The sequence below is a fragment of the Globicephala melas genome, chromosome 4 (genome assembly GCF_963455315.2).
Source record: "Globicephala melas chromosome 4, mGloMel1.2, whole genome shotgun sequence".
NCBI classification, from domain to species: Eukaryota; Metazoa; Chordata; class Mammalia; order Artiodactyla; family Delphinidae; genus Globicephala; species Globicephala melas.
Window position 1 is genome coordinate 132,119,519 of NC_083317.1, and position 20,770 is coordinate 132,140,288.

At 36.8% G+C, this 20,770-nt stretch overlaps 1 protein-coding gene across 4 annotated transcripts in view; it reads left to right on the plus strand.

The window, feature by feature from the left end:
• Positions 1 to 20,770, plus strand: part of NPHP3 (nephrocystin 3) — a 50,436-nt gene that overhangs the window by 25,004 nt on the left and 4,662 nt on the right. For all 4 annotated transcript variants that reach the window (XM_030873472.2, XM_030873468.2, XM_030873469.2 and 1 more), the window contains exons 18-24: positions 6,581 to 6,675; positions 7,256 to 7,378; positions 16,033 to 16,222; positions 16,375 to 16,616; positions 17,621 to 17,696; positions 18,910 to 19,037; positions 19,921 to 20,161. In XM_030873472.2, the coding sequence (XP_030729332.1) occupies positions 6,581 to 6,675; positions 7,256 to 7,378; positions 16,033 to 16,222; positions 16,375 to 16,616; positions 17,621 to 17,696; positions 18,910 to 19,037; positions 19,921 to 20,161 (1,095 nt within the window). The remainder of the gene's footprint in view (positions 1 to 6,580; positions 6,676 to 7,255; positions 7,379 to 16,032; positions 16,223 to 16,374; positions 16,617 to 17,620; positions 17,697 to 18,909; positions 19,038 to 19,920; positions 20,162 to 20,770) is intronic.

Sequence of the window (20,770 nt, forward strand, 5' to 3'; positions counted from 1 at the left end):
TTTTTTCACTTATTGAAATGTCCACATATCATCGCATATGTATTATGCTATATAATACCACATCATTTCAAATATTTCAATTACAAGACAAAATTAAAATCTCAAATTTGGCATTACAAAAATTTTTTCCAGTGATTTTAGGTTAGATACCAAATTTGGCTAATATTATTCCTATGAAGTAAGTACCTTTGTGAAATGGCTATTACTTTAAAAGGTAGTTTTTTCAATTTTATATTTCATTGAATTGCTGGTATATTATATATGTTTTAAGAACTTGGGCTCTGTAAGTCACTCTGCCTCAATACACAGCCCAGCTCTTCACAGCTTAATGTAACCTTGGGCAAGTTCTCTGAGCCTTGGGCAGATGTTTGCAGCTTACCTCAGGGGTTGTAAAGATAATTAATTGAGGTGGTAAATAATTAATTGATCCTGGTAAGGTCCTAGACATGATGTCTAGCACATAGTAAATAATGACTAATATAACTTTTTTTTTTCCATATTCTAGTTTGCATCTGCTGATACCAAACTCCTGATCCTTCCCTCTCCCCACACCCTTCCCTTTGGAAACCACAAATCTGTTTTCTGTGTCTGTGAATCTGTTTCTGTTTCACAGATATGTTCATTTTTGTCATATTTTAGATTCCACATACAGTATTTGTCTTTCTCTTTCTGACTTACTTCACTTAGTATGATAATCACTAGGTCCATCCATGCTGCAAATGGCATTATTTCATTCTTTTTCATGAATGTCCATCTGTCAATGGACATTTAGATTTTTTCCATGTCTTGGCTATTGTAAATAGTGCTATTGTGAACATAGGGGTGTATATATCTTTTTGAATTATAGTTTTGTCTAGAAATATGCCTAGGAGTGAGATTGCTGGATCATATGATAATTCTATTTTCAGTTTTTTAAGGAACCTCCATACTGTTTTCTATAGTAGCTGCACCAACTTACATCCTCACCAACAGTGTAGGAGGGTTCCCTTTTCTCCACACCCTCCCCAGCATTTGTTATTTGTAGACTTTTTAATGACGGCCATCTGACTCGTGTGCGGTGGTACCTCATTGTAGTTTGATTTGCATTTCTTTCATAATTAACGATGATGAGATAATTTCACGTGCCTATTGGCTATCTGTATGTCTTCTTTGGAGAAATGTCTATTTAGGTCTTCCACCCATTTTTTGATTCTGTTGCTTTTTTGTTATTGAGTTGTATGAGCTGTTTGTATATTTTGGAAATTAAGCCCTTGTTGGTCGCATCATTGGCAAATATTTTCTCCCAGTCTATAGGTTGTCTTTTTGGTTTTTTTATGGTTTTCTTTGCTGTACAGAAGCTTGTAAGTTTGATTAGGTCCTGTTTGTGTATTTTTGCTTTTATTTCTATTGCCTTGGGAGACTGACTTAAGAAAACATTGGTACGATTTATGTCAGAGAATGTCTTGCCTATGTTCTCTTCCAGGAGTTTTATGGTACCATGTCTTTTATATTTAAATCTTTAAGCCATTTTGAGTTTATTTTTGTGTATGGTGTGAGGGTGTGTTCTAACTTCACTGACTTACATGTGGCTGTCCAACTTTTACAACACAACTTGCTGAAGAGACTGTCTTTTCCCCATTGTATGTTCTTGCCTCCTTTGTTGAAGATTAATTGACAGTGGGTGTCTGGGTTTATTTCTGGGCTCTCTATTCTGTTCCAATGATCCATATGTCTGTTTTTGTGCCAATACCATGTTTTTGATTGCTATAGCTTTGTAGTATCGTCTGATGTCTGGGAGGGTTTGTTCTTTTTCCTAAGAATTGCTTTGGCAATTCTGGGTCTTTTATGGTTCCATATACATTTTAGGATTACTTGTTCTAGTTCTTTGAAAAATGTCATGGGTAATTTGATTAGGATCACATTAAATCTGTAGATTGCTTTTGGTACTATGGCCATTTTAACAATATTAATTCTTCCAATCCAAGAGCATGGGATATCTTTGCATTTCTTTGAATCATCTTCAGTTTCCTTTATTAATGTTTTGTAGTTCTCAGCATAAAAGTCTTTCACCTCCTGGGTCAGGGTTATTCCTCCATTTTTTTTTTTTTTGGATGTGATTTTAAAAGGGATTGTTTTGTTTTTTTTACATTCCCTTTCTGGTGTTTCATTATTAGTATAAAGAAATGCAATGGATTTCTGTATGTTAATCTTGTATCCTGCTACCTTACTGAATTTGTTCATCAGTTCTAATAGTTTTTGTGTGGAGTCTTTAAGGTTTTCTATATATAGTATCATGTCATCTGCATATAATGACAATTTTAACTCTTCCCTACCAATTTGAATACTTTTACTTTTTTTCTTGTCTGACTTCTGTGGCTAGGACTTCCAATACTATGTTGAAGAGAAGTGGTGAGAGTGGTCACCCTTGTCTTCTTCCAGATTTTAGCAGGAAAGTGTTTATCTTTTCACCATTGAGTATTATATTGGCTGTTGGTTTGTCATAAATAACTTTTATTATGTTGAAATATGTTCCCTCTATACCCACTTTGGTAAGAGTTTTTATCATGATTGGATATTGAATTTTCTCAAATGCTTTTTCTGCATCTATTAAGATGATCATGTGATGTTTGTCTTTTCTTTTGTTGATGTGGTGTATCATATTGATTGATTTGCGTATGTTGAACCATCCTTGTGACCCTGGGATGAATCCAACTTGATTGTGGTATATGATCTTTTTTATGTGTTGTTGGATTCAGTTTGTTAACATTTTTGTTGAGAATTTTTGCATCTATATTCATCAAAGATATTGACCTGTAATTTTCTTTTTTAGTAGTGTCTTTGTCTGGTTTTCGTATCAGGGTGATGGTGGCTTCACAGAGTGTTTTGGGGAGTGTTCCTTCCTCTTCAGTCTTTTAGAAGAGTTTGAGAAGGATTGGTATAAGTTCTTCCTTGTACATTCAGTAGAATTCCCCTGTGAAGCCATCTGACCCAGGACTTTTGTTTGTAGGGAGTTTTTAAATTACAGATTCTATTTCACTTCTAGTTATCAGTCTGTTCAAGTTACCTATTTCTTCTTGATTCAGTTTTAATGGGTTGTATGTTTCTAGAAAGTTGTCCATTTCTTCTAGGTTGTTGAATTTGTGGTAATTGTTCATAGTATTCTCTTACGGCCTTGCACCAAAAAATATTAAACCCACACAGCCTACTCAGGGATGCTGCCATGTAAAAATAGCCCTCCAAGACCACAGTAGAAAATTGTTTCTCCTAAACTCATAGAGCAAGAGAAATATAAGTAAAATGAATCAGAGGAACCACTCCCAATTAAAAGATCAAGAGAATTCCTCTTAAAGAACAAACAACGAAACAGACCTCTTCAGTCTAATAGACACTGAGTTCAAAAAAGAGGTAATGAAAATACTGAAGGAATTAAGAAGGACTATTGATAGAAATACAGATTACTGTAAAAAGGAACTAGAAACTATAAGGAATAGCCAAGAAAAATTAGAAAATTCACTTGCTGAAATCAAAACTGAGCTTAAGACAATGAATAGCAGAATGAATAATGCAGAAGAATGAATAAGTGATCTGGAAGATAGAATAATGGAAATCACCCTATCAGAACAGCAGACAGAAAGACAAATGAAAAAAAAAATGAAAGCAATATAAGAGACCTATGGGATAATACAAAGCATGCCAACCTATGCATAATAGGGATCCCAGAAGTAGAAGAAAGAGAAAAGGGGATTGAAAATGTATTTGAAGAAATTATGGCTGAAAACTTCCCAAACCTAAAGAAGGAAACAGATATCCAGGTTCAGGAAGCACAGAGGGTCCCAAACAAGATAAACCCAAACAGACCTACACCAAGACATATTATAATAAAAATGGCAAAAGTTAAACATAAAGAGAGGATTCTAAAGGCAGCAAGAGAAAAACAAAGAGTTGATTACAAGGCAACCCCCATAAGGCTATCAGCTGATTTCTCTACAGGAGTGTTGCAAGCCAGAAGGGAGTGACAAGATATATTCAAAGTTCTGAAAGGGAAAAACCTGCAACCTAGGAAATTCCACCCACCAAGATTATCATTTAGAATAGAAGGAGAGATAAAAATTTTTCAGCCAAGCAAAAATTAAACCTATACTAAAGGAAATATTGAAAGATCTTATCTAAATAGAAAAGAAGTAAGAATCTAGGGAAGAGAAAACCACAATTGGAAAGTAAATCACTTAAATAAGCCAGTACACAGATTAAAAAAAACAATTTCACAGAATCACACATGAACCACAACAAACAGCAAAAGGACAAACGTGAAGATGTAAAAAAGGACATCAAAATCATAAAACATGGGAGAAGAGCATAAGAAAATGTAGATTTTTTTTTCTAGAATGTGTTTGAGCCTATGTAACTACCAGTGTAAGGCAAGTAGATATAGGAAGGGGTTAACATACTTGAAAAACAGGGTAACCATAAATCAAAAACATACAGTAGACTCACAAAAACCAAAAAGAAGAGAACTTAAGCATAATACAAAAGAAAATCATCAAACCATGAAAGGAAAAAGAAAAAGAAAGGGACAAAGAAGAAATATAAAATCAATGGGAAAACAAGGTTTAAAATGGCAATAAATACATATCTATCAATAATTACTTCAGCTGTCAATGGACTAGATGCTCCAGTCAAAAGACACAGTGGCAGTTTGGAGAAAAAAACAAGAGCTGACAATATGCTGCCTACAAGAGACCCATTTTAGGGCAAAGGACACACATAGATTGAAAATGAGGGGATGGAAAAAGATATTTCATGCAAATGGAAATGACAAGAAAGTGGGGTTGCAATACTCATATCAGACAAAATAGACTTTAAAACAAAGGCTATAAAGAAAGATAAAGAAGGACACTATATAATGATATAAGGATCAATACAAGGAGAGGATATTACACTCATCAACATATATGCACCCAATATAGGAGCACCCAGATACATAAAATAAATACTAACAGACATAACAGGAGAAATTGATGGGAATACAATAATGGTTGGAGATTTTAATACCTTACTCACATCAATGGACAGATCTTTGAGACAGAAAATCAATAAGGCAACAGAGATCCTAAATGATTCAATAGAACAGTTAGACTTAATTGATATTTTCAAGACATTACATCCCAAATAAAGCAGAATACACATTCTTTTCAAGTGCACATGGAACATTCTCTAGGATTGACCACATACTAGGGCACAAAACAAGTCTCAACAAATTTAAAAGTATAGAAATTATTTCAAGCATCTTTTCTGACCACAAATGTCATGAAACTAGAAATCAACCACAGAAAAATAAATGAGAAAAAAAACAATTACATGGAGACTAAGCAACATACTACTGAAAAACCAGTGGGTCAATGATGAAATCAAAGAAGAAATTTAAAAATACCTTGAGGCAAATGACAATGAAAACACAACCATACAAAATCTATGGGATGCAGCAAAAGCAGTTCTGAGAGGGAAGTTCATAGAGATAAGAAAAATCTCAAATAAACAACCTAACCCACCACATAAAAGAATTAGAAATAGAACAAACAAAACTTAAAGTCAGCAGAAGGAAGGAGATAATAAAGATCAGAGAGGAAATAAATAACATCAAGATTTAAAAAACAATAGAAAAAAATCAATAATACCAAGAACTGGTTCTTTGAAAGGGTAAACAAAATTGACAAACCTCGGGACTTCCCTGGTGGCATAGTGGTTAAGAATCCACCTGCCAATGCAGGGGACACAGGTTCAAGCCCTGGTCTGGGGAGATCCCACGTGCCGAAGAGCAACTAAGCCCCTGTGCCACAGTGACTGAGGCTTCACTCTAGAGCCCATGAGCCACAACTACTGAGCCCACGTGCCACAACTACTGAAGCCTGTGCACCTAGAAGCCGTGCTGTGCAACAAGAGAAGCCACCGCAGTGAGAAGCCTACACACTGCCACAGAGAGTAGCCCCCACTCACCACAACTAGAGAAAGCCCGCGTGTAGCAACTAACACCCAATGCAGCCAAAAATAAAATTAAAAAAAAAATTTAAAACATTGGCAAACCTCTGGCCAGAGTCACCAAGAAGAAAAGAGAGAAGACCCAAATGAAACAAGAAATAGGAGAAATCACAACAGATACCACAGAAATACCAATATAATTCTTATCATCTGCAATGCCATGGTTGATTTATACATATAAACAAATGTAAATGAAGTCTTTCACTTGAGTATGCTGTGTTATATATGCAGGTGTGGAATGTTTGTAATTTCACAGGCTTATCTTTCTCCTTTATCGTATATCACTTAAATATAATTTGCTCTTTTTAGTACTTTTGCAAAACACATTTCAGATTTTTAATGTATTCACCAGAAGTTTGAATTGAATTATATTTTGAGTTCTTACAGGAATTCTCATGTCAGTTTATCACATAAATATATACCAAATTTTAAAGTATTCTAATGCTCTTTCTATTATACAACTATAAAATTGAAATAATTATAAATTTCTTTTTACAAATTCATTGTTAGATTGTACAGTGACTTACAGAAAACAGACTGTAATGTTTTTTCTTCTTCTCCATAGGCTTGGGAAACAGTGAGACTAGAGTACATGGAAGGTCCCACCATTATTTCTTCATATAGGCAAAAGCTAACCAACTATTTCACCATGCAGCTAAGGTATTGTAAATGTCCATGTTGTTTTTCTGTAGCTTCTGCAACACGCTCTACCTCTGTGTCCTTATTTCTCTTTCTTGTGTAACTTAATGTATAAAAATTTCCTTATTATTTTAAAAGGTTAAGTCCTCTCCTATTCTGTTAATGCCAAAAGAACAAAAGATGATTATGTAAGTCAGTCTTTTAATATTATGCTGAAGATTTAAACTTAAGTGGTATCAATGCAGGATCATTTTATTATTTTTATTTTATTCTAGTTAAATAGTTTAAGTAGTTTAAAAATATGTGGGTGTCTGTTTATACCTGTGTGTGTATATTTGTGTCTATTTATGTTTTTTTTAATAGTTCAATTTTAGGAAAATAAACTTTAGAGTTTGGTCAGTGGTCCTGAATATCACTTTGTTTTCATAGTTAGATTGGTCAAGTTTCTGATTTTGACCTAGTTTTCTCAGCATCAGATTATACTCAGAGTCAGGGATATATCTCAAATGTCTCTCTCCTACTTCAGCATTTGTCTGTAGCCTTTTAAAGTGATCTAATTGTAGCAATGTATTATTGAATGTTGTCCCTTCTCTTCTAATAGTCAGGACCGAGTGACTTGGAGGAGTGCAGATGAACTGCCTTGGCTATTCCAGCAGCAGGGAAGTAAACAGAAGCTGCACGATTGCCTTCTTAACCTCTTTGTGTCTCAAAACCTCTATAAAAGGTAAGAAACTTATTTGTAGGACACCTTTTCCCAGAAAAACAGATTTTAAACAGTTGTTCAGTGTAACAAAGAAAAATGGCATTCTTCATTTAAAAATTAGTCCAGTTTCAGTGGTAACTGAAGTATAAAACAGTGTGGGAGAAATTTTAATACAGTTTGCAAATTGCCACAACATCTACTTTTTCCAAGAGGTAAACAAGAAAGATAGAGTATTGCAGTTTTCATAAAATCAGACCTGGAATACTCTTGAGATAACTTTGTATCTTAATCTTTCACTGAAGCAGGTTTAAATCCAGACCACCCAGAGAGGCGGTTCATGATGTCTGCCTCTCAGGGTATTCAGATATTTCAAAGTATAGCCTTCAAAACAGACTCTGGGCTCTACAGAGAATCTGACTAGTGTCAGAATTTAAAGAAAGGATTACCCTTTTTCATAAATGTCTTTTTTTTTTTTAATTTTTTATTTTGTCTTTTTGGCTGTGCCCTATGGCATGTGAGATCTTATTTCCCCGACTAGGGATTGAACCGCCCACTGCGGTGGAAGCACTGAGTCTTAACCACTGGACGACCAGGGAAGTCCTTCATAACTGTCTTATTGTCTCTCCTGGTGTGTTTGAATTTGCCTCCGGCAGAACCACCTTTTTCTGAGACAATCTTCTGATCTCTAAGCCCTACGAGGGGTTTTTTCTGTCTCACCTGGAAATTTACTCACTTTTCATAATTTATTTATTTTATTTTATTTACATCTTTATTGGAGTATAATTGGTTTAAAATGGTGTGTCAGTTTCTGCTTTATAACAAAGTGAATCAGTTATACATATACATATGTTCCCATATCTCTTCCCTCTTGCGTCTCCCTCCCTCCCACCCTCCCTATCCCACCCCTCTGGGTGGTCACAAAGCACCGAGCTGATCTCCCTGTGCTATGCGGCTGCTTCCCAGTAGCTATCTATTTTACGTTTGGTAGTGTATATATGTCCATTCCACTCTCTTGCTTTGTCACAGCTCACCCTTCCCCCTCCCCATATCCTCAAGTCCATTCTCTAGTAGGTCTGTGTCTTTATTCCTGTCTTACCCCTAGGTTCTTCATGACATTTTTTTTCCTTAAATTCCATATATATGTGTTAGCATACGGTATTTGTCTTTCTCGTTCTGACTTACTTCACTCTGTATGACAGACTCTAGGTCCATCCACCTCATTATAAATAGCTCAATTTCGTTTCTTTATATGGCTGAGTAATATTCCATTGTATATATGTGCCACTTCTTCTTTATCCATTCATCCGATGATGGACACTTAGGTTGTTTCCATCTCCTGGCTATTGTAAATAGAGCTGCAATGAACATTTTGGTACATGACTCTTTTTGAATTACGGTTTTCTCAGGGTATATGCCCAGTAATGGAATTGCTGGGTCATATGGTAGTTCTATTTGTAGTTTTTTAAGGAACCTCCATACTGTTCTCCATAGTGGCTATACCAATTCACATTCCCACCAGCAGTGCAAGAGTGTTCCCTTTTCTCCAAACCTTCTCCAGCACTTATTGTTTCTAGATTTTTTGATGATAGCCATTCTGACCGGTGTGAGATGATATCTCATTGTACTTTTGATTTGCATTTCTCTAATGATTAATGATGTTGAGCATTCTTTCATGTGTTTGTTGGCAGTCTGTATATCTTCTCTGGAGAAATGTCTATTTAGGTCTTCTGCCCCTTTTCGGATTGGTTTGTTTGTTTTTTTGTTATTGAGCCACATGAGCTGCTTGTAAATTTTGGAGGTTAATCCTTTGTCAGTTGCTTCATGTGCAAATATTTTCTCCCATTCTGAGGGTTGTCTTTAGCTCTTGTTTATGGTTTCCTTTGCTTTGCAAAAGCTTTTAAGTTTCATTAGGTCCCATTTGTTAATTTTTGTTTTTATTTCCATTTCTCTAGGAGGTGGGTCAAAAAGGATCTTGCTGTGATTTATGTCACAGAGTGTTCTGCCTATGTTTTCCTCTAAGAGTTTGATAGTTTCTGGCCTTACATTTAGGTCTTTAATCCATTTTGAGCTTATTTTTGTGTATGGTGTTAGGGAGTGATCTAATCTTATACTTTTACATGTACCTCTCCAGTTTTCCCAGTACCACTTATTGAAGAGACTGTCCTTTCTTCACTGTACATTCCTGCCTCCTTTATCAAAGATAAGGTGACCATAGGTGCGTGGGTTTATCTCTGGGCTTTCTATCCTGTTCCATTGATCTGTCTTTCCGTTTTTATGCCAGTACCATACTGTCTTGATTACTGTAACTTTGTAGTATAGTCTGAAGTCAGGGAGCCTGATTCCTCCAGCTCCGTTTTTCGTTCTCAAGATTGCTTTGGCTATTCGGGGTCTTTTGTGTTTCCATACAAATTGTGAAATTTTTTGTTCTAGTTCTGTGAAAAATGCCAGTGGTAGTTTGATAGGGATTGCATTGAATCTGTAGATTGCTTTCGGTAGTAGAGTCATTTTCACAATGTTGATTCTTCCAATCCAAGAACATGGTATATCTCTCCATCTATTTGTATCATCTTTAATTTCTTTCATCAGTGTCTTATAATTTTCTGCATACAGGTCTTTTGTCTCGTTAGGTAGGTTTATTCCTAGATATTTTATTCTTTTTGTTGCAGTGGTAAATGGGAGTGTTTTCTTGCTTTCACTTTCAGATTTTTCATCATTAGTGTATAGGAATGCAAGAGATTTCTGTGCATTAATTTTGTATTCTGCTACTTTACCAAATTCATTGATTAGCTCTAGTAGTTTTCTGGTAGCATCTTTAGGATTCTCTATGTATAGTGTCATGTCATCTGAAAACAGTGACGGCTTTACTGCTTCTTTTCCGATTTGGATTCCTTTTATTTCCTTTTCTTCTCTGATTGCTGTGGCTAAAACTTTAAAAACTATGTTGAATAAGAGTGGTGAGAGTGGGCAACCTTGTCTTGTTCCTGATCTTAGTGGAAATGCTTTCAGTTTATCATCATTGAAGACGATGTTGGCTGTGGGCTTGTCATATATGGCCTTTATTATGTTGAGGAAAGTTCCCTCTATGCCTACTTTCTGCAGGGTTTTTATCATAAATGGGTGTTGAATTTTGTCGAAAGCTTTCTCTGCATCTATTGAGATGATCATATGGTTTTTCTCCTTCAGTTTGTTAATATGGTGTATCACATTGATTGATTTGCATATATTGAAAAATCCTTGCATTCCTGCAGTTAACCCCACTTGATCATGGTGTATGATCCTTTTAATGTGCTGTTGGATTCTGTTTGCTAGTATTTTGTTGAGGGTTTTTGCATCTATGTTCATCAGTGATATTAGCCTGTAGTTTTCTTTCATTGTGACATCCTTGCCTGGTTTTGGTATCAAGGTGATGGTGGCCTCATAGAATGAGTTTGGGAGTGTTCCTCCCTCTGCTATATTTTGGAAGAGTTTGAGAAGAATAGGTGTTAGCTCTTCTCCAAATGTTTGATAGAATTCGCCTGTGAAGCCATCTGGTCCTGGGCTTTTGTTTGTTGGAAGATTTTTAATCACAGTTTCAATTTCAGTGCTTGTGATTGGTCTGTTCATATTTTCTATTTCTTCCTGGTTCAGTCTCGGAAGATTGTGCATTTCTAAGAATTTGTCCATTTCTTCCAGGTTGTCCACTTTATTGGCATAGAGTTGCTTGTAGTAATCTCTCATGATCTTTTTTATTTCTGCAGTGTCAATTGTTACTTCTCCTTTTTCATTTCTAATTCTATTGATTTGAGTCTTCTCCCTTTTTTTGTTGATGAGTCTGGCTAATGGTTTATCAATTTTGTTTATCTTCTCAAAGAACCAGCTTTGAGTTTTATTGATCTTTGCTATCATTTCCTTCATTTCTTCATTTATTTCTGTTATGATTTTTATGATTTCTTTCCTTCTGCTAACTTTGGGGTATTTTTGTTCTTCTTTCTCTGATTGCTTTAGGTGCAAGGTTAGGTTGTTTATTCGAGATGTTCCCTGTTTCTTAAGGTAGGATTGTATTGCTATAAACTTCCCTCTTAGAACTCGTTTTGCTGCATCCCATAGATTTTGGGTCGTCGTGTCTCCATTGTCATTTGTTTCTAGGTATTTTTTATTTCCTCTTTATTTCTTCAGTGATCACTTCGTTATTAAGTAGTGTATTGCTTTGCCTCTATGTGTTTGTATTTTTTACAGATCTTTTCCTGTAATTGATATCTAGTCTCATAGTGTTGTGGTCGGAAAAGATACTTGATACAATTTCAATTTTCTTAAATTTAACAAGGCTTGATTTGTGACCCAAGATATGATCTGTCCTGGAGAATGTTCCATGAGTACTTGAGAAAATTGTGCATTCTGTTGTTTTGGGATGGAATGTCCTATAAATATCAATTAAGTCCATCTTGTTTAATGTATCATTTAAAGCTTGTGTTTCCTTATTTATTTTCATTTTGGATGATCTGTCCATTGGTGAAGGTGGGGTGTTAAAGTCCCCTACTATGAATGTGTTACTGTCGATTTCCCCTTTTATGGCTGTTAGTATTTGCCTTATGTATTGAGGTGCTCCTATGTTGGGTGCATACATATTTACAATTGTTATATCTTCTTCTTGGATTGATCCCTTGATCATTATGTAGTGTACTTCTTTGTCTCTTCTAATAGTCTTTATTTTAAAGTCTATTTTGTCTGATAGGAGGACTGCTACTCCAGCTTTCTTTTGGTTTGCATTTGCATGGAATATCTTTTTCCAACCCCTTACTTTCAGTCTGTATGTGTCTCTAGGTCTGAAGTAGGTCTCTTGTAGGCCACATATATATGGGTCTTGTTTTTGTATCCATTCAGCCAATCTGTGTCTTTTGGTGGGAGCATTTAGTCCATTTACATTTAAGGTAATTATCGATATATATGTTCCTAGTCCCATTTAATTAATTGTTTTGCGTTCATTATTGTAGGTCTTTTCCTTCTCTTGTGTTTCTTGTCTAGAGAAGTTCCTGTAGCATTTGCTGTAAAGCTGGTTTGGTGGTGCTGAACTCTCTCAGCTTTTGCTTGTCTGTAAAGGTTTTAATTTCTCCATCAAATCTGAATGAGATCCTTGCTGGGTAGAGTAATCTTGGTTGCAGGATTTTCCCCTTCATCACTTTAAATATGTCCTGCCAGTCCCTTCTGGCTTGCAGAGTTTCTGCTGAAACATCAGCTGTTAACCTTATGGGGATTCCCTTTTGTGTTATTTCTTGTTTTTCCCTTGCTGCTTTTAATATGTTTTCTTTGTATTTAATTTTTGACAGTTTCATTAGTATGTGTCTTGGCATATTTCTCCTTGGATTTATCCTGTATGGGACTCTCTGTGCTTCCTGGACTTGATTAACTATTTCCTTTCCCATATTAGGGAAGTTTTCAACTATAATCTCTTCAAATATTTTCTCAGTCCCTTTCTTTTTCTCTTCTTCTTCTGGAACCCCTATAATTCGAATGTTGATGCGTTTAGTATTGTCCCAGAAGTCTCTGAGACTGTCCTCAGTTCTTTTCATTCTTTTTTCTTTATTCTGCTCTGCAGTAGTTATTTCCACTATTTTATCTTCCAGGTCACTTATCCGTTCTTCTGCTTCAGTTATTCTGCTGTTGATCCATCTAGAGCATTTTAAATTTCATTTATTGTGTTCATCATTGCTTGTTTCATCTTTAGTTCTCTTAGGTACTGGTTAAATGTTTCTTGCATTTTGTCTATTCTATTTCCAAGATTTTGGATCATCTTTACTATCATTATGCTGAATTCTTTTTCAGGTAGACTGCCTATTTCCTCTTCATTTGTTAGGTTTGGTGTGTTTTTACTTTGCTCCTTCATCTGTTGTGTGTTTTTCTGTCTTCTCATTTTGCTTATCTTACTGTGTTTGGGGTCTTACTGTGTTGGGTCTTACTGTGTTGGGAACCTGCAGGCTGCAGGTTCGTAGTTCCCGTTGTTTTTGGTGTCTGTCCCCAGTGGCTAAGGTTGGTTCAGTGGGTTGTGTAGGCTTCCTGGTGGAGGGGACTAGTGCCTTTGTTCTTGTGGATGAGGCTGGATCTTGTCTTTCTGGTGGGCAGATCCACGTCTGGTGGTGTGTTTTGGGGTGTCTGTGGACTTACTATGATTTTAGGCAGCCTCTCTGCTAATGGGTGGGGTTGTGTTCCTGTTTTGCTAGTTGTTTGGCATAGGTTTTCCAGCACTGTAGCTTGCTGGTCGTTGAGTGAAGCTGGGTGCTGGTGTTGAGATGGAGATATCTGGGAGATTTTCACCGTTTGATATTATGTGGAGCTGGGAGGTCTCTTGTGGACCAGTGTCCTGAAGTTGGCTTTCCCACCTCAGAGGCACAGCACTGACTCCTGGCTGCAGCACCAAGAGCCTTTCATCCACACCACTCAGAATTAAAGGGAGAAAAAGAAGAGCAAAAGAAAGAAAGAGAGAGAGAGAGAGAGAGAGAGAGAGAGAGAGAGAGGGAGGGAGGGAGGGAGGGAGAGAGAGAGTGAGAGAGAGAGAGAAAGAAAGAAGCGAGGGATGGAGGGAGGGAAGGAAAGAAAGAAAGAAAAGAAAAGAAAGATAAAATAACAAAGTTATTAAAATAAAAAATAATTATTAAGAAAAAAAATTTTTTTAATAAAGAAAAAAACAAAAAAAAACGGACGGATAGAACCCTAGGACAAATGGTGGAAGCAAAGCTATACAGACAAAATCTCACACAGAAACATACACATACACACTCACAAAAAGAGGAAAAGGGGAAATAATAATATATCTTGCTCTCAAAGTCCACCTCCTTAATTTGGGAAGATTCGTTGTCTATTCATGTATTCCACAGATGCAGGGTACATCAAGTTGATTGTGGAGCTTTAATCCGCTGCTTCTGAGGCTGCTGGGAGAGATTTCCCTTTCTCTTCTTTGTTCTCACAGCTCCAGGGGCTCAGTTTTGGATTTGGCCCCGTCTCTGCGTGTAAGTCGCCGGAGTGCGTCTGTTCTTCGCTCAGACAGGACGGGGTTAAAGGAGCAGCTGCTTCTCGGACTGTGGCTCACTCAGGCCGTGGGGAGGGAGGGGTACGGAGTGCGGGGCTAGCCTGCGGCGGCAGAGGCCATCGTGATGTTGCACCAGTCTGAGGCGCGCCGTGTGTTTTCCCGGGGAAGTTGTCCCTGGATCCCGGGACCCTGGCAGTGGCGGGCTGCACAGGCTCCCCGGAAGGGGGTTATGGATAGTGACCTGTGCTCGCATACAGGCTTCCTGGTGTCGGCAGCAGCAGCCTTAGCGTCTCATGCCCGTCTCTGGGGTCCGCGATGTTAGCCGCGGCTCACACCCGTCTCTGAAGCTCCTTTAAGCAGAGCTCTTAATCCCCTCTCCTCCGCACCAGGAAACATAGAGGGAAGAAAAAGTCTCTTGCCTCTTCGGCAGGTCCAGACTTTTCCCGGACTCCCTCCCCGTGGTGCACTAACCCCCTGCAGGCAGTGTTCACGCTGCCAACCCCAGTCCTCTCCCTGCGCTCCGACCGAAGCCCGAGCCTCAGCTCCCAGCCCTGCCCGCCCCGGCTGGTGAGCAGACAAGCCTCTCGGTCTGGTGAGCGCCGGTCGGCACCGATCCTCTGTGCGGGAATCTCTCCGCTTTGCCCCCCGCACCCCTGTTGCTGTGCTCTCCTCCTTGGCTCCGAAGCTTTCCCCCTTCGCCACCCGCAGTGTCCGCCCGCGATGGGGCTTCCTAGTGTGTGGAACCTTTCCTCCTTCACAGCTCCCTCCCACTGGTGCAGGTCCCGTCCCTATCATTTTGTCTTTGTTTATTCTTTTTTCTTTTGCCCTTTCCAGGTACATGGGGACTTTCTTGCCTTTTGGGACGTCTGAGGACTTCTGCCAGCGTTCAGTAGGTGTTCTGTAGGAGTTGTTCCTCGTGTAGATGTATTTCTTGTGTATCTGTGGGGAGGAAGGTGATCTCCGTGTCTTACTCTTCCGCCATCTTCTCCTCATACCCACTTCTCATAATTTAGATGCATAATTTGTTTTACTTCTTAGTGAACTCTCTCAAATTTCTTTGTTTCACCTTATAAATTATTTCTGATCTCATCCCAGTTTTTCATGATTTCATTTGAAATCAGATTCATCCTTTAGTTTACCATCTCTCCCATCCTTCTTAATACCATCAATAGATGAATAAGCTTACTTTTATCATTCAATTCCTTGATGAAAATACAAAGCAGATATTCTGACAGTTTGCCTGTGTTTCATTAGTCTTCTGTTCTGATTTCTATCATTTAAAATAATTTTGGGGTGAACTCAGCAGTTGACTGCATATCATGAAATGTCTAAACAGGGTTATGATAGGTTTCCATTGGTGAGTAACCATAATGATATTAATGGTAACAGCCAACACTATGGAGTACTTGCTACAGGCCATAATCTCCTTACAGTAACACCTGAGGCAGGTGGTGTCGGTGTGCCTCTTCTGCAGATGAGGATGATGAGGTGTAAGAGAGCACACAGCTAGGCTGCTGTGGACTCAGATGGCAGTTCCAGTCTACACCCTTACTTCACTACACTGGACTAGCCTACTAATAAACTATCGATAGCTTGATATGAATTATGGCATCTTCACTCAATAGTGGGGTTTAAAGTTTCTTTTTCATTAAATTACTGTTATTTGTTGCAACAGAGGACACTTTGCTGAGTTGCTGAGTTACTGGCAGTTTGTTGGTAAAGACAAAAGCGCGATGGCAGCAGAATACTTTGATTCATTGAAGCAGTATGAGAAAAACTGTGAAGGCGAGGAGAGCATGATTTGCTTAGCTGACCTTTATGAAACCCTGGGGCGATTTCTCAAGGATCTAGGCCTTCTCAGTCAGGTAACTTCAACAGGGAGTTAGAGACTGTGTGGGTTTTCATGTTTACTCTTCTCTCCTTCCTAGGAGTTAATGCAGCTTTTATTTGTTGTGCTAATCAGATCTTACAGCATTTCACTCACTTTAATTGGCCTTTAACCTTTTTCTTCCCCCAGGCTGTGGTGCCTTTGCAGAGGTCTCTAGAAATTCGAGAAACAGCTTTAGATCCAGATCACCCACAAGTAGCTCAGTCCCTCCACCAACTAGCAAGTGTGTACGTGCAGTGGAAGAAGTTTGGCAATGCTGAACAACTATATAAACAGGCATTGGAAATCTCAGAAAATGCCTATGGTGCGGACCATCCACATATTGCTCGCGAACTTGAAGCACTTGCAACTTTGTACCAGAAACAAAATAAGTAAGATTTCAATTGGTAATTCTCTGGTTTTATGACAGGGAGTTACAGTTCTTAATGTACTTATGTGGGAGGCTTTGTTTTGTGGCTGTGTATTTTTCCATATCCCATATTTTCCTTATCCTATATTCTTTCGAATCCATCATGTTCAAATATTATTCTTGGTCTGGGGGGTGAACAGAATATTAGAACTACAAGATTCATCTCTATTTCAAGATGTGCAAAGGATAGAGCATGGACTTTGGAGTCATATAGTTAGGTTTGAAACCGGGCTTCTTCGCTAACTCTGTAATATTGAGTGTACTACTAATACAGGGGGCAGCAAACTGTTGCCCACATGCCAAGTCCAGAAGGTCCCCTGTTTGGGACGTAGAGTTGTAGTGTAACACAGCCACATTTTTTCATTTACATGTTGTCTGTGGTCGCTTCCATGCTTCAACAGCAGTTTTGTATTTGCAACAGAGACCACGGGACCCACAAAGCCTGAAATGTTTACTATCTAGCCTTTTACAGAAGAAGTTTGCTGATCCCTAGTATAATAATCCCTCCGAATGATATCTCTTCCTCTACGTGAAATCATTTGTTTTGCTCAGTCAGAAATGATACATATTGGAATTTTTTCTTTTAACTTCTAGAAGTATTGTTTCACACAGATTTTGTGTGATTTTCACATTTCTATTTGACAAAAAAATAACCTGTGTGGAAGCTGATATAGCAAACTAAAGTTTTGGATTTTCATTTAGTTAGATCACCCTTTAGAGATTCAAAATGAGTTTAATCAGTTAAAAACAGTTAAATGTCAGCTACTTGGAGGACTAGATTTATTTTGTTAGATTTTGTTTTATGAAAGTTTTTGTTAAAGATTTTTAATTCCATATGACTATCACTTCTAGAAATAATCCTGTATTTAATTAGCCAAAAAAACTTTACACTGGTGGTTTCATTTCACTGAAGTATGACACTTTGGACATATGTTTCTTTCGTTTGACTTTTTTTTTTTTTTTAAGATATGAACAAGCTGAACATTTTAGAAAAAAATCTTTTAAAATTCGTCAGAAAGCTACAAGGAGAAAAGGCAACTTGGTAATGCAGATTTCTTTTGTGTTGTGTTTTGAACAAAAAGGGATTAGAACATCTCTGAATATCATAATGTAGATGCATAAACCTCACATATTTAAGAACTTTAGATTTTAAAGTGACTTCTACGGAAGTACTGATTAACATTTTCTTATTTATAATACATGTTTAAATATTAGTATCACTGAGAAGTACAAATTAGTAGACTTTTAAAAAGTGGAACTATGTATTGTGGTAATCATTTTACACTACATACGTATCATCATGTTTTACACTTTAAACTTACACAATGTTATATGTCAATTATATCAATAAATCTGGGGATTTTTTTAATTTTTAAAAAGTAGAACTATTCAGTTAATTTAAAGTTAATTAAGATTTTAGAAGATGGACTTAAAAGCTGTATCAATTCTTTAAAGGGTTGGAAAACAGAATAAAAAAAATTTAGTAAACACTTTATGTTAGATTCAAATGCCAAGAAATTATTACCCTTGAGTGCAAAAAATTTTTCATTTATCTAAGCTGCTAGTAAGATCTAAATATAGCATATTTGTTTGTTTTAACTTAAAATGCTATGTGCAATTTTTTAAATTGAAATATATTTGACATCTAACATTGTGTAAATTTAAGATGTACAACATGCTTATCTGATGCATTTATATATTGTAATATGATTATTACCATAGCGTTAGCTAACACCTCTATCACATCACATAATTATCATTTCTTTTTTGTGGTGGGAATAATTAAGATCTAGTCTCTTAGCAAGTTTGATGATTTTAATACAGTATTTTTGCTTGTATTCGCTATGCTGTACATTTGAGCTCCAGGACTTATTTGTCTTCTAGTTGCAAGTGCTATTTGCAATTTTAAGTACCCGATATTTAAATGTTTAGTAATAGGGTTAATAAATATATGCATGTTAATTGTTTCCTAATCTTTTTGAAGCACTTTGGGATTCAGTTCATTTTGCTAAAATAATCTCATAATTATTTTCACAAAATAGTTTTTTAATGAATTTAAGAATGTGATGCTACATGGAAGTATATATATTTTCATAAATCATTAGATTAATTCAGTATGATACTTAAAGTAATTGTAATCTACTTTAAAGGGGAAAAAAAGGAGAAAGGATTTTTTCAGAACCCTAGTATATTGCTTCAGAATCAAAGATTGCACTTACTTGGTGATTGTTGTGAATTTCTTGTGTTTGCTGCAGTATGGATTTGCCCTTTTACGTAGACGGGCCCTACAGTTAGAAGAGCTCACGTTAGGTAAGGATACACCTGACAATGCTCGGACCCTCAATGAACTGGGTGTGCTCTACTATCTTCAGAACAACCTGGAGTGAGTACCTTGGTGTTAATAATGAAAACAGGTATCCATTTTGTCTCTTAGATACAAAGCTGTTTTACATTAATATCAAGCTAAGCTGGAAAAAATTGATAGAAACCATGCCGAATTTCATGTATGGTATGTTATGAACATGGCCACACTTAACAAGGACCATGACATTTTCTCTACTGTTTCCTTTCACATTGTTTCTTTAGTAACTAAAAAGTTATTCTCTAGCTTCCCTAGTATGTTTTATATGTTTATGAAAAGTGAGTTTGTGTAGATGTTGTACATAAGATCTCACATAAGAACAAACTTGGGACTAAAGAATGTAAATGGCTGCTAGTTTTATTCTTCAGTTTATTTGAGCATAAAGACTCACAAAGGCATTAATATGTATGACAAAGAGGTGTTTTTGGACTTCTTTGTATGTCAGAAAAATATAACAAATTTGACACTTTGGATACCAGAGAAACACAACAATATTTAGCCCACTTCACAAAGGGTTCTTTAATTAAAAATTATTTAGTACTACAAAGGGAGAAAGAAAGAATACCAAAATGTTTTGAGTTTGGCCTAGTAATTTTTAAAGATAAAAAAATTTGTTTTGGAAACTATTTATGGGTTTGTCTTTTAGAAATGAAGTGGAGAATTGAGACAATCGTCCAGATACTTTAGGCTTTCACACTATCAGGAAAGCATTTTTAGTTTTTGGAAAAGGGCAGGAAGAGATGAGGGGGTGGGAAAGAGGGGGAGAGGATTTTGAGCTGAATCCTTCATTTTAACTATCTTGGATTTAAGAATAAAAGTGCTTCAGTTCTCCACCTAACTATGGCTAGGGATTCTCACTTCTAGAGAATAAATTGTTTAAACCATTTGTGGCTTTTGTTCATAGAACAGCTGACCAGTTTCTGAAGCGTTCCTTGGAGATGAGGGAGCGAGTTCTAGGACCAGATCACCCTGACTGTGCCCAGTCTTTGAATAATCTGGCGGCTCTATGCAATGAAAAGAAACAGTATGATAAAGCAGAAGAACTTTATGAAAGAGCCTTAGACATTCGGAGACGAGCATTAGCTCCTGATCACCCTTCTTTGGCTTATACAGTGAAGCATCTTGCAGTCTTGTATAAGAAAATGGTAAGTAATCCTTGGCATGCCTACATGTGTTTTATAATATACCAATTAAGCCATAATTGCTATTAGCAAAATAATTTATCTTCTGATGGATAGACTATTCCTATGAGCTTTTAAATCATAGTGATTTAATTTTTAAACAAGTAGCTGAGTAGAACATTTAAAATATTACTTCATCAAAGAGACACAAACAGATGGAGAGATGAACCATGTACTTGGATGGGAAGAATCAATATTGTGAAAATGACTATACTATCCAAAGCAATCTACAGATTCAGTGCAATCCCTATCAAATTACCAATGGCATTTTTCACAGAATTAGAACAAAAAATTTTACAATTTGTATGGAGACACAAAGGACCCCGAATAACCAAAGCAATCTTGAGAAAGAAAACCAGAGCTGGAGAAATAAGGCTCCCTGACTTCAGACTATACTACAAAGCTACAGTAATCAGGACAGTATGATACTGGCACAAAAACAGACATATAGATCAATGGAACAGAATAGAAAACCCAGAGATAAACACACACACCTACGGTCACCTAATCTATGACAAAGGAGGCAAGAATATACAATGGAGAAAAGACAGCCTCTTCAATAAGTGGTGCTGG